Source organism: Erithacus rubecula (assembly GCF_903797595.1).
Source record: "Erithacus rubecula genome assembly, chromosome: 6".
In the NCBI taxonomy this organism is placed as follows: domain Eukaryota; kingdom Metazoa; phylum Chordata; class Aves; order Passeriformes; family Muscicapidae; genus Erithacus; species Erithacus rubecula.
Genome location: NC_136688.1, coordinates 26898256 through 26912924, shown reverse-complemented (window position 1 = coordinate 26912924; position 14669 = coordinate 26898256). Strand labels below are relative to the sequence as shown.

The 14669-nt window shown below is 38.4% G+C and overlaps 1 protein-coding gene across 8 annotated transcripts in view; it reads left to right on the top strand.

Moving 5' to 3' along the window:
* Window positions 1–14669, top strand: part of SIPA1L1 (signal induced proliferation associated 1 like 1) — a 198056-nt gene that overhangs the window by 168988 nt on the left and 14399 nt on the right. For all 8 annotated transcript variants that reach the window (XM_079309827.1, XM_079309822.1, XM_079309824.1 and 5 more), the window contains 3 exons: window positions 4398–4522; window positions 7534–7652; window positions 9949–10388. In XM_079309827.1, coding sequence (XP_079165953.1) covers window positions 4398–4522; window positions 7534–7652; window positions 9949–10388 — 684 coding nt within the window. The remainder of the gene's footprint in view (window positions 1–4397; window positions 4523–7533; window positions 7653–9948; window positions 10389–14669) is intronic.

Below are 14669 nucleotides of genomic sequence, written 5' to 3'. Positions count from 1 at the left end.
CTTGAAAAAGCCAGTTTTAAAAATCCCTTGCTTCCACTTTTACCTTGCAGCCTAACCACTCTTTCTGATCCTAGTCTACAGCTGCTCAGGTTACTACACAGAGGGACTTTTATATATTTAAAAACCTTCATTAAAGTTTGGGTTTCATGTGGTAAATTGTTTCCTTTCACAGGTTTAGATTCTAAAATAAACGAAGTAATAGGTTTGGGACTTTGCAGTCCGTTAATAGTTGAAGCAAAGTCGTATTGAGTGCAGCTAAGACTTAGATGTGTAGGCACAGAAGTGCTAATTAATCCACAGCTACCTTCTTTTTCACATATTCACCGTCCTTCTGTCTTAAGGCTTCCAGCTTTCCAGAAATCTTCAAACTCTCTGAAGTGTCAATGTAAGGGGCAACTCGTAGAGGAAGAAATTAAATCTGTATCATTTTCAGAGTGCACCACAGGGAGCAATAAATCAAAGATCTCAAAGTAGACAAAAAAAATAATTGGCAGCAGAAAAGCTGTCTGCTGCATTCCAAATTACTTCTTATAGAGAAGATAAGGGGCAAAATTGCTGATAGTTCACACTGCAAATCCTTCCTCTGAAGTATTCTTGAGTACTTTGCAGGTCATTGTGTGTAATTCATTTTGGTTTGGGTGTTTTATATAGTAGGAATATCTTTCCCTCTGTTTTAAGAATTACATTATTAGTAGTATTAAATGCCATTGTCAGGAGCTGCTTAGTACGAAACATTGTCTTTTTACCTCTAGGTGCTCTGTGTCAATCTAGAGAACGCTGTTCTGAGCATGTGTTTGCAAAAGTACTGCTTATTGCTCCACAGCATTGAAGATGTGTCCTCCTTGTCCTTTCTGCAGCTCAGTTTGAGGTTTTATGAGGAGTCAGTCTCTTCTCTGCTGCTTGCTTTCATGAAGGCTTTTGATTCATGACACTATCAGGCCTGTTCTGGTCCTTGTTTTAGTTTGTGCTTAAGTCCTACTGACATCAGGAGATTAGCTCTTAAACCTGTTAAACTTTGCTCTAAGGAAACACTAGCTATAGGTGTGTCCAGGGCTGTGCAGCTGGAAAAAGGCACTTAACCTCTTTATCCTCTCTTGTCTTTCTGGCTCATTCACATCACACCAGCAGCATTTCTGTGTTACCTTGAATTCTGATGAGCAGCTTGTGCTCCCAGTATTGTTTGCTCTTTTTCAACTACGTCATTTGCACTACAAAAAAGGTATTGCTGCCATATGTCCTTAGATCATCACAACCATGACTGCTTGAGTAAGAAAGGATTTTCAGACACACTTGAAGGTTTATTTTGAATTGTCCTCAGAGCAACCAGCACCCATCCCAGCCCTTTTCTGTCTTCTGAGTTAATCATACACATATGTTCACTGCAGCATTCTTCAAGCACTTAGCAGTTTCAGCAAAGAGATGTGTCCTAGAAACCTTGACTATACTGTCATTTTGGAGTTTAAGGTTTAATTCAGTGGAAAGAAACACAGTTTAAATGGAATAATGAAATTTTGAATTTTACGTGTTCTTTATTGGATACTCTTTTAAACTAAACCAAATTGCTTAATTCCAATTATTTTATTATTCTATTCCATTCCTGTAAGAAAAGCAGTTTGCCTTTCATACTCTCCTTGTACACATGAATCATACTTACTCAGGACTTCCCAAACATCCACCAGGCTAAATAGAAAGCATGAAAAATGTGATTGGGAAGGAATGTTTTCCTTGCCTCAAGAAGGAATTTAATGTCTGTCCCTTTACTAAAACCCACTGCAGTTCCATGTGCATCTTCTGTTGAGATAAGTCTGAAAAAGTAGTTTCAGGGCAGCTCTCCAGCAATGTTTGGTGTCCCAGTGAGAGCTGGTCAGCATTACCTTGCAATGTGTTGTTAACATCAGGGAGAGAGATTTTAACATTCACTTGCTAAGATGTTGGAGGGAGTGAGGGGCCCTGGAGTAAGGGCCAAGAGGGAGCCCTGCCCTGAAGGTAATCTTCCAGAGGTGAAGTGCCAGTGTGCTCCAGGTATGCCACTCTCTGAGATTCCCCAGTGCAGGAAATCTCAACCTCACCATTTGTCTATACATTTATTTATTGTTACACAGTGACAAGAATTGGAAGGTTTGTGAAATTTAACTAACTAGAAGAATGGGTGAGCCCAGCCTCTGTCAGACATTAGTACAAGCACTAATTGCTACCTCTAGATTATTGATCCACATCTAAGCTGGGTTTAGGCAAAAACATCACTGCCCTTTAGAATATCCAGGTTGATCTTGATGTGTGTATGTGTGTTCTCTTTACCTGTGCTGTGTTTGTGGGTTCACTATTGTGTCTACAATAAATGATAAGAATATAAAATTTAATCATACATAGATTGACAGCTTATATACATATGAACATTATGGAGGTTAGGTAAGAGGACATCACAAGAGAAAGCAAAATGTTGATGCAATGCAAATTCATTGCACCAAGATTTGTCTGGAGTTTGGCTTTTTCTTCTGGATGCCAGCTTCTAGCTATTTTATCATGAAAATATATTCTTCCTGTGAGAGTAAGTTTACCAATCTTCAAAGTTAGACCACAGATCAGTGTTTAAGAAATAAATCACCTTTGAAATGTTGTGTTTAGACTTCTTATACATATCTTGAATTGGTATTGAGTTCACCATGTTTAATTTATGTGTTTGATAAGTGAAATCCTATTTAGTCTGTGTGACTAGAAAAGGAAAAACATTACTTTTTGCATAATTTCCATGTAAATTGTTTATATTCAGAAGGCAGATACATAGAGGTTTTCCTTACTATTTTTAATTCATCAAAATGTATGCTGACTGTAGCAGGGAGCAGTGAACAAAAGGAAAGTATGATCATGTTTAGGTGAATTTTTAGAATGCCCAAATTTCAATATATGCTGCATGTTACAGGCATGTTCCAGCTGCTTGTCTTTGAGGATGGGAGTAGCATTCTGTTCTTCTGAATCCTGGAATGTTGCTGTGGTGGGTTTGAGTTAACAAGTGTGTGAACTTCAAATGGGAAAACCACACTGAGCTTGTTCTGACAGCTGGGAAAGTGTCTCACATTGGAGGTTGTGTGGGGCAGTCTGTAGCTCATAGAGTGAGTAGAGAGCACAGTTGGGGTATTTTATTTTCTCTCATTTTATTAGACATTACGCCTGTAGAAACTCATTGATATGGAGATGATATATCAGCTTGTAATTATTTTGTGTGTTATTCTGTGCATGTAGAGTTGGAGGATTTTCTTTTTCCTTCAGGGTATGTTTGATTTAAAAAAAAAATCTCAGAAATACATTATTCTTGATGAATTCTTAACGATTCATCTGCTATTTCTGAACCCAGCTATAATTCTTACAGACTTATAAGTGATTTATGTGTAATACAGAACTGTAGATTTAAAGTCTTACAGGCTTTTAGGCATATTAGGCAGTGTGGCACAGGGACACTGTGTGTCTCTTGTCATTAGCTTGTTCTCCTTGAGTTTCCTCTGTCTTATTGATCTTCCTGAAATCCATCTGCCTAATCTGGCAGGATTCACAAAGTCCATTGAGCAGAGTTTTCATTTTGCTCTGTGTTTTCTTTTACAGCAATAGGTGTATGCCTCACTACTTTCTTACAGCTATATTTCGTTTGCACTCATCCACTCAAATTATTTTATAATCAAATAACTTAAGAGTTTACAGAATTTATAACCCTCAGGATCTGGGAATCCGTACTCAACAATCAACTTTATAAGACTTATTTAAAGTATTTGGCAGTGTTAATATTGTCCCAAACAAATCCATGGTGTTGGCATATATGTCTGCATCACCCAGATGTATGACCTTATACTCTCTTGGTTGGAACTCGGGGAAGTGGCTGAGATCCATGGGATTGTCCCAAAAAACTTTATGATATTTTCTCTGACTAGTTTGAGGTAGTTGAAAGGATCCCATCTTTTCCTGATAAACACACCTCATTTGCCTATGTGGTTTTTATCCAAACTTTTACATTTTACTTGCTGTGGATGGTGAGTTTCGTACAACTGTGTAACAGTCTGGTCACCTTTTCATGTAAACATCTATGCAAATTAAAAATTCATAATTTTCTTTCTTGATGTTTTGATCTGTTTTTTTTCAATTGTAGTATTGTAACCAGTTGTTCTTGACCAAGGATGCTCAATAACTTAATGTGTATTGTAATCTTATGCATTCAAGGTGATAAATGGTTCTGGAGGGCTACCACAAAACTGAAATGGTTAAGCATTACAAAGCCCTCAAGCATTTGTGCTGTGCATTGGTTTGCCCTGTTGTTTGACACCGGCTTCTTTAAAATGCCTTTTTTTTTTCACTTGTGTGAGATTTGTGTATTTAAAATGGTTATCTGCTTTGTGTTTTGGGGAGAACAGGTTTGGAATTAGCCGCAGATCCCCCGCTTCCATTGACAGGCAGAACACGCAGTCGGACACAGGCGGCAGCGGCAAATCCACGCCCAGCTGGCAGAGGAGCGAGGACAGCATCGCTGACCAGATGGGTGGGTACGGGCTGGGGCTCTGCAGGGTCACTTTGGCACGGGGTCACTTTGGCACTGCCTCTCCTGGCACACCCAGAGCCCCCCCAGGGTGCTGCTTTCAGCGCCTTTGAAAGTGAGCCTTGTTCATCGGGATGAATAATTAGGTCTGGAGCATGCACTGCAGCTTCTGCAGTCTGCATCCTTGAGACCTATGAGTATCACCTGAGGAAGAGCTGATTTCATTTCCTTATTTGATTGTGGGATTAAATCTGCCTTAATGCTCTTACGCTGAAACACTCTGTCCTTTTAGAAGCAGCTGGGCAGACACACATATTAATTTGTCTTGCTGTGGAGAACTTGTTTGACCTTACCTGCTCTCCTGAGTGGCTTGGCTGAGTTTAATTTTTGCTTAGTTTGTCTAAAGTGTTTGTGATGCTTCCTTTTCAAATGGTGCAATATAAATGCAAATTGATTGTTTGATCATTGAAGCTATAAAAATACCATGTATAAAATGGAAAAAATGCAATTAAAGTTTAAATAGTGAAGTAAATCTATAGGTAGGTAATCACCTTCCACAGATATATACATTTTCATTGCACGTGGCAATTAAGCTGTCAGCTGAGGGAACATATTAACTGCATAAAACAGCTAGGAACTGATAATTTATGTTGTTAGGCCTTCATTTGAAGTTCTTGCACATAGGCCTTTTGCTATAGCTATAGCTTGACTCGAAATACTTACCACTAAGACTGACACCAGTGAAAATGTCTTATCTACACACAGCATTTTTCCAACATCATGACCATGGCCAAAGGTGCTAGATTATGTTTCTCTAACTTTTTTTTACTCTAAATTAAACAATTCCATATTTCTTTATTGCATTACTTTACTGCATCACTATACAAATGGACTAGTGTTCAAAAGAAAATGCACTTCAGTGAGATGAGGGAGTTAAGGCATATGCTGCCAGCCTCTGGTTCTGGAGATGTTCTTGGTTCACACACCTTCACAACCTCAGTAAGCTGTGCCCTGTTATCAAAGCCATCTGTCAGTTCCTCCCTCACAAATCCCCCCATACTTCTCAATAAGAAACTGTGATTATACTGCTCTGCAGTTCTCATTTTGACAGAACAATTTTAATCACATATGTTTTGAAGCTGTGTGGCACATGTAATGGCACATGTGAGAATGATCTTTTGCTCAGTATTACTTTTGCAGACCAACAGTTTGGGTGTTGGTGCTGGTAATGAGTGGAGCTGCCAGCAAATTCTGCTCTACAGCGTGAGGTGTCAACATATTAGCAAAATAAATAAGGCCAGAAAGAACAGGAAAAATTGCATGGCAGGAGAGATGGCTCCAGTGTTTGGCAAAGGATAAGATATGTACATAAGGATGAGCAAGTGACATAAAATCCCTGTATTTTATCTTTTGTGTATTGTCCTGCATTCATAGAGTTGAAAACTGCATCTCCAATTGGAGACTTTACTGTCAATCTGGTGAGTCTGGGTGAAAGTTTGGTTTCATAACAAATAAGTACATTTCCACTTGGGATAATCTGTCTCAGGGTAAATAAAGCTTTAGGTGTAGTGAATCCACACCCTGACACCTTCCTGGCCTATCCTTTGCTACAGAACACCTTTGTTCTGTGTTCACCAACACTGCTTGCTGCAACTTGCGTGGAGAAATCAAGTTTGATGATAATACTGGAATTACCATTATTATTCTTTAAAAAACTCAAAACTTTTATTTGTTTTTTAAAAAGCTCGTAATGCTGCAGATCAAGATGAACAAATGGTAATTGTGTTGGAGAAAACACTTTTTTTGTGAAGTACTTGATGTTTGTAAACACATAATCAAAAAGAGCATTTTTTTCTAAGTGCAGAATATATGTAGAAGTATATGTAAAAACTCGTAACTGAGAGAGATTCTTTTAAAATACTGACCTTGAGCTATGAGAAAGCAATTACCTACCTAACAGACTGTCTGAACACCCTCTAGAGCTCCTGGGAAAGTAAGTTTTATTGGCAAGGTGTGCTCCTCTGAGTGTCCATGTAAGATGAGTGATTTGACTTCCATTCACTTTTGTCAGGTTTAGTTTAATAAGTATTTCTCTTGTAGATCTGTGCAGTTTCCACATTCACAGTCAGCAATATTTAAGATAGTATTTTGTCAAGAGATTTTTTATTTTTCTGCACTCTCTTCAATTATAAAATGTTTGTTAACTCAGTTTTGGTAGGAAATGTGTAGTAGTCTGTGGATACTGGTGAGAATTGGGGAAAAATGCAGCTTGAGTTTTCCCAAGCTGCTCAAAGGAAAACTGAAGGGAAAGAATTAATAACAAAGATTAGCACCTGGTGTTGTGAACAGGAGAGTGCATGAAGAACGTGATGTTTTGGCAAAGGCATGTTTACAAGAAGTGTTGCCTTCTTGTCAAGGCAAGATAAGCTTGGTTCTGTCCTTGGTTCTCAAACCAATCTATAAAAACATGTCTGATTCTGCACTAAAGCACCTCTGCTTTGCAGAGGAAGCCTGTGTTGCTGTGTTCTTCTGCTGCTTCCTAGCTCTGCAGCAACAGGAGGTGTACTGGGGACAATGGATTCATTTAAGTGATCACCATAGACTTTTGGTATTGTCCTGCCTTGCATAGAATACCATTTAAAGAAGTGTGGATGTTCATTCTTTAATTCTCTTGTTGGCATGTATCACACATTTAGAGATCCAGTGTCAATACCCTGTGAAAGTGAATAGTCTGCTGTTTTAATGATCTGATACAGTGCTGTTGGACAGTGAGGACATGGAACCATCCAGGTTGTTCTAACAAAAGTCAGAATGTAGCAGCTGGTTTTTCATGAAGTTTTAATGATTTATACTAGGCAGGAATGGGCTCCTACTTCCTCCCCTGTGTTCCATCCCAAAATGTAACCATTTTTGGCTAAGGTAGTGTTGGAAAGATTGCAGTGTAAAGTGAGGTTACACATTTTCTTAGCTTGTAGCACTGCTCTCTCAGTCCATGGTTGTGTTCTGTGTTGCAGAGCCAACATGCCATCTCCCAGCAGTCTCAAAAGTATTGCCATCCTTCCGAGAGAGCCCCAGTGGAAGACTGATGAGACAGGATCCCGTGGTACATTTGTCTCCAAATAAACAGGGTCATGTAAGTGATGAAAAAAATGAATTATTTAATGTTTTGCTTTTGCTCCACAAGCTCTTGGTACCAAAAGTGTTGTTCAAAGTTATATTTAGAGTGTAGTTTTAGAAAAAGGAAAGAAATAAAACCCTGTTCTCTACTAGGACATGGAGAATGCAGTAGAGCAGGCCTGTTGGTGCCTAAATCCTACAGCACAGTGTATTGAAATATTTACTGGTTAATAAAATTTGCTGCCAGCTGAACAGTAACCTCATCTGTTATCTTGAGAGAGGTAAAGAATTTGTAGAAATTGGCAGAGCTATTCCTAGACTTCACACATAAGACTTGCAGTTTAACTAGTGTATCTTCTAAAAGCTGCAGCTTTGAGACAGAAGAGTGATTTTGGTTTTGTATTTTCTCCTTTTTCATAACATACCTTGAATGCTGTTGGAAGTCTGTCTGAAAGGACTCCTGGAATCCTGCTGGAAACTTTTTTAAAAATTTGTTTTGAAGTTCTAAATGGTAAATTCTGTCTTTCTGTCTCAGTAGAGTTAACTATTCATGCCTTTGTGGAGCCTGTCACTTCCCAATTTATATGCAGAGAGATAGATAAATACAGTAAAGTTCATGAATTTAAAATGTCTTGAAAATTATTGAAGTCACTGTAATAAAAGAAGCACACTTTGAGCTTTAAATTGCTCAAACTGTATCACTTTTAGTTGTACAACAAGCTAAAATAGGGTTGTGTTGCATGATGTTACTGAAAGTATTACTTGCATTTATTTAGATGTAAGAAAGCCTTTAATTGGTTCCAAGTCTTTAATTTGCTCCTGCTTGCCAGCATTATTCTTTTAATGCAATTGGCACTGTTGCTTTTAGATTATTAATTCATAGGAACACATATTTATTATTTAAAAAAGAAAACACCAAAGAAACCCGAACAGTGGCACACCTGTCTTCTTATTCTTAGAAGCACAGACTAGTTTTTAAATTTAGGTTGACCTGTTTTTCATGAGATGTATTTGACTGCATAGTGATTTAATACATAACTCATTAACTTGAGTGCCAAGTGCAACACTGGAATTACTAATGCTCGCTTTATTCTGGCTTAGTCATTGTTAAAGTAAATCTTTACTATGTGGACAGATCGATGGGCAAGTGATGAAGTTTTTAATGAAGAAAAGTAACTTTAATTGGAGATAACTAGGAGTCCAGATCAACTTCGTATTCCCCCATTTTCGTGTCAATTCTTTACTATATTGAAAGACATGGATGCTGATGATTCCTTGTTCTCAGTATGCATCTGTTCCCTATTTCCTTCTGAAAACAGTAGCAATATCTATTTTTTATATTTGTCTGAGATTTTTGTCTGTGTCTGTTCAGTAGAACAGGGGTAGACAAAACTTTTAAGTCTGCTTTCCAACAATTCCCTTTTTCCCAGGTCATTGGTCATCCAACAGGTCTATTCCCTACTGCTTCAGTTCTGATTCTGTAGATGATCAGAACTTATCTAAGTTGAGTAGAATTCAAATGGATATAAATACCCCAAAGGTAGATTATCTACTAAGCACTAAGTGTATGACAATAAAATCTTCTTGAAATGGGATATTCCACCATTATGAAATTAAGGACATTCAGTTTCTTTGTAATAGTGGCTGTAACCAAGGACAGGACATACACACTATCCAGGCACTGGCATGCCCTGATGGGATAATTTAAAAGCATTAAATTAAAGCTTCTTTTCATGCAGTTCTGCTTTTTGGAAGACAATTTCACATTAGTTAAATGATGTTTCACTGGTCATTTGCAAGGACATTCCTGCTGAGAAAGAAAGACACCCTACTGCCAAGAAGAGGGAGAGAAGAGGCTATGCTCCTTTGACTTTTTGATAGGCAATTGGATTACTAAAATAGCACGCACTTTTTGTGAATTGCTTATGTTTTGTGTTCTAAAACATTGCAGTCTTAAAATTAGAATCTTTTAAATTATTGTAGTTATAACCCAAATCAAAGTCTACATAGCTCAGCCAATTTCATTGGACTGGGCTGAACAGAGCTGTTACTTGAAAGGAGCCACCACAAGGTATTTTGGGACAAAATGCAAACAACTCAGGCTCTTTCCTGCCTTTCCAAGAAAGGGTTTTTTATGTGCAGTCAGCACAGAGGATGTGCATTGTGCTGGAATCAAATTTTCAGAGTTTATTAGTCTCCTCAGTCTATCTATTCAATACCTCCAGGTAGGAGAGCTCCTCTGTACAGTGGTGGCTTTCGTAACCCTTTATTTTCTCGTCTCCATTGTCATAATTTTGCTGTTTTTTCTGCAGTCTGACAGCCACTACTCCAGCCATTCCAGCAGCAACACACTGTCCAGCAACGCCTCCAGTGCTCACAGCGATGAGAAATGGTATGACAGCGGGGAGCGCACGGAATCGGAGCTGAACAGCTACAACTACCTGCAGGGGACATCGGCTGACAGCGGCATCGACACCACTTCCTACGGGCCCAGCCACGGCAGCACCGCCTCCCTGGGCGCCGCCACCTCGCCCCGCGCCGGGCTGGCCAAGGACAAGGTGGCGCCGCTGTGGCACAGCTCCAGCGAAGTGGTCTCCATTGCAGACAGGACATTAGAGAAGGACAGCCACATGGACAGGAAGGCTGAATCCTCACTCAGCTTGGATATTCACAGCAAGAGTCAGCCAGCCTCCAACCCTCTCACAAGGGAGAACAGTGCTTACAGTTTAAGTGATGCTGTCTCGCATACAAGGTAATTTTCACCTCTTGTATGATTGCCCCCCAACGTGCATTTTCCCATTCTCGCTCTCTAACTTATCAAAAGTGAGAAGTGGATGTTGAAGAGAGGGGGTTCTACATATGTTAATCAGTGTTTTGAAAGATTTCACTGTGCCGACTTCTTGAAAATTAAGACCAGCTTTCGAATCTGCTACTGCTTATAGTACTAAAAGTCTTTAAGAGCATATTCTGCTACTGAACTATCCGTAAGACAGACATGTCTGATGTGGTCATGGGTAGTATCTTGCAACAGCTGCAGCTCATGTGTGGATCAGAAAGGAGATCAGTCCAAGTTCTTAATGAACAGTTTAATACTGAGTTTATTCTTGGTCTTGCAAGTACTCCTTTCAGATGTTTTGCATTTTTTTCCCCCCAGTCTTTGGAAATCTTACAGTTGGTATGATCAATAGTGAGAGCAAGTTGCTTGGGAGTGCTAGTCTGTAGATCTTAATCTCATTCTGCTGCAAGCTTGTGGGTAGCGGCTTGACAGGCTACAGTCACCTTCCCTCTCTCCCTCAGTATTGCCACTTGTAAAGTCTGCAATATCACATGTGTGTGTAATGTGCTTAAACACCTCAAATGGAAGATACCCACTTTACAAGTTAATTAGTGCTGCTAGAAGCAGAAAATATTTTAGACCATTTCCCAAGAAGTATTCAATGTGCTTTTAAAAAACATTCCTGCTGTGCCATACTATCAACAAGAAGAAAACATAGGTCTTTCAGGGAGGATGTGGGATCATCATAATTTGTTGGCCTTGTGGAACCTGACTGTTGCATTTTTATTCTTAAGGCACCTCTGTTTTGAGTGTGTAGCTAAAATCCCTGCAGACTGAAAGTCCAAAGCAATTTCTGGTAATTGTCTTGAGCAAAGCTACCGTGCAAGACTAGATGTTTATGAGAACAGTTCACTAATCCCTCATACAGTAGCTGCAAATAAAGGGGTTGTCATAGAGACTGTAATGGTCTCCATGTGCTTTGTCATGGTAATTCTGACTAAATAATTCATTAATGGTAGTCCCACTCTGGTTTCCTGCCTCTCTTCATTGGCCATTTTTGGCACCAAAACTGACACTCAGTTGATAGGAATCCCACCCAGGTGTTTGAGACTGGTGTGTTTCAAGAAGCTGTGTATGCATGAAGAACTGGAGAAAACACTCTGTAGAGGTACTTAGATTTCTGGCATGTTAGTATATTCCCCTTTCTTGAGGGTAAAAGATTTATATGATGGTTGTCTACAGTATTACACCTTTTATCTTAAGATAAGCATGTTTATGGGCATTTTTTAGCTTTCAGTAGAATTTGCCACATGTACGGCAGTACTTGTCTGAATGCACCTGGCAGAAACATCAAATGTTGCAATTCTTACACAAAATGCTGATTGCAATAAAGTTAGTAACATTGTCATTTAGAAGGATTTTTTTCTGAAGCCACTTAAAGAATCCTGGAAAATTTATGTAAGTCTTGGAAGTTTTATTGTAAAGCCTAATGGAATATCTGAGGTTCTGGTTTCTTCTTCAAGCACCAAATAGATTTAGTTCCCTAGAAAAGCTGAGAAAATTTTATAGAAAGAAACACTGCAGAGCAGGCACACCATGACAACTCTCCTCTTCCATGAATATACTTTGCAACTTTATTGCAAACTGGTGTCTAGATTGTTGTCTAGTTATTTATTATATTGTAGCATTGTGTCTCCAAAACATGATGTTTTCTGTAGTTGGTGTGGATTAACTGACGTAATGTTTCTCTGATGGAAATGAAATTATTCTCTCCTTGTATTTGGGGCTGTCACTGAAATTTCCATATAAAGGTTTCTTGGGCTTTATTCTGGAGAAAGCAGTTGAGGTTTCTTTTGGCCAAATTTCATTTAAAACTGGGATGTTAACAATGCAACTCTTTGCAAAAAGGAGTAGTAGCAGTTTGTAGAAGACGTCAGGCGTGATACTTGAGAAATAGAGCAATAAGTGCACATACATCATTTGTTGTGGTGGATTAAAAACAGATTGACTCATGTTCCTTTTTTTTTTTTTATTTTTGAAGATTAGAGCATGTGTTTGATGCCTCACAATAAAACGAAGGCACAGTCTAGGATAAAAAGCTTTGATTTTGTTTCTTGTGGCATCCTCAGTTGGTGGTTGCACACTGAACAGCAGTGGAACCCTAGGTCATCCAGCCCTTTGCTCACAGCTCTCTTGCTTCCTCTGTGGAGGCACAACAGCTTGGAGCTGGAGGCTGGTTAAAGTGGCACTTCCATAAGACAAGTACAGATTATGGAGATTGTGGAGATTATTAGGAAGATGCCTGCTTCAAGCTGGTGAAGGAGGGGAGACAACAGAAAGATTCTGAACAGACTATTTTTCATGAGAAGTGAACAGCTTAATTGGTGTGTTTCTCTATCAGTTTCTAAATTGCTATCCTTTGTTGTTTTTCACTTTTTTATCTTTTGCCTGTGGATGCCATAATGTCTGTAATATCTTTAAAATCAGGTTTCTGAGCAAGAAGAAAAGGAATATGGCCCTAAAAAGATCTGTGACAAAAGAAAAGAAAATAACTACAAATTAGAGTGTTTGTGTCTGCAGAAGACAAGAGCGATAATTACTGCTCAGATCATTTAATGGTGCATAAAAGAACTTGTACCTGAGAACTGGTGGCAAAATGTAAATTATAGTGATTAACTTTTACAGCAGAGCTTCTGGCTGGGTTTTATTTCTCTTTTCCACCCCCATTCCCAAAGTCCTTCCTGATGATTGTGCAGATTTCTCATAGCATCCCAGGAGAACTGCATTATGTAGGCCAGTAATTATACAGAACCATTATAGCTGAATGTCATTAAATGAAGCAGTATGTGCTGATGGCATGAATTCCTTACAGAAAAAATTAAATCAAACTTTAATTTCTACCTAAGCTATACAGTTTTTATGGTCTTCTTACCACAATTAAAAGGATAATCTTGACTATTTATAATCAAACACATTTTTCATTACTTCTGATAATTTTAAGATACTTAAAATATTATTTATTGTAGATTGCTTTTATGAATGGCTCATCTGCAGTTCTTTCAGACAGCCATGTAGTGTTTGAATGTTTTCATAATCCAATCCTTGGTGTCTTAGTAATTGAGGTGGGAGATAGGGGACCAGTAGTGACCATCTCTGTGTCCTGAGAAAGAGGACTGAATCTCTTCCAGATAAAACTAATCTGGTGTAGGTATCTGTTGCAGTATCATGAATTCTCTGCATGCTTCCTGGTGTCAAGTATTCTAATAACTGCCCATCACTACCATAGTGCTCCAGTTCCGATTTAGTTTTTGTAGAGTTTATCCAAAGACTTTTGCTCTTTAAATATGCTCTCAGTTAAGTGTCTCTTTACCTGTCAGTATCCTGTTGGCCTGCCTGTGTTTGCTGGTAGGGTGAAAAGCTTCAGTCATATTCACAGTTTTGTGTGTAATCCTGAAGCAGAATGTCCTCCCAAAAATGCTATATTGTAAAAGCCACAGCTCAAAATATGCAATGCACTTTAAAGAAATCCATATTTAAAATTGTATGCTAATTTTACTAGCATTTACCAGGCTGCTTTTGGTGTCTAGTATATGATGTATATTATAATAAATATTCAAATAATACTTAAAATGCATACTATAAATGTGTATTTATAGTATGTTATATAATAAATATTATACATAGATATGCATCTTATATAAATTTTATGTCAAACACAATTAACATCAGTTGTTACTTTCTTTCCCCAGTAACATTAATGATCAACACCATTAGCCTATCCAGGAGCTGGGTATTTATTTTTACTGGTTTTTATTAACAAACAGTTTGTCACAACTAGCACTTCCTTGAGAAATACTTGATGGGTTGAAGAATTCTGGAATGTGGACAGAGATTCCTTTCTCCTTGTTCCCTACATTGAAGCAGAATACACTTCTTGAGTGTATTTAGGAGGGGCTAAAAAAGGCAGTTTATGCTGTGGTAGTGATATCTTACAGATGGGCTGGTTTACTCAGTATGTGTAGATTTTTTCAGTACTGGAAGAGACAAAGCGGTAATGAAGAAAAATTTGCTGCCTATCTCCTACCTCTTAATTTTCTCTGCTTTCTTGCTATAAATTATGCTTACTTATATCTGTTACAAATATGAAGGTTGTGCTGTGCAGCACCAAATACATGGCATTGATGGACAGAAAAATATTTTTCTGTATTTTCTCAGTCTGCTGTCTTTTGTATCAGCCTTTCAAATGTAGAGATGGAG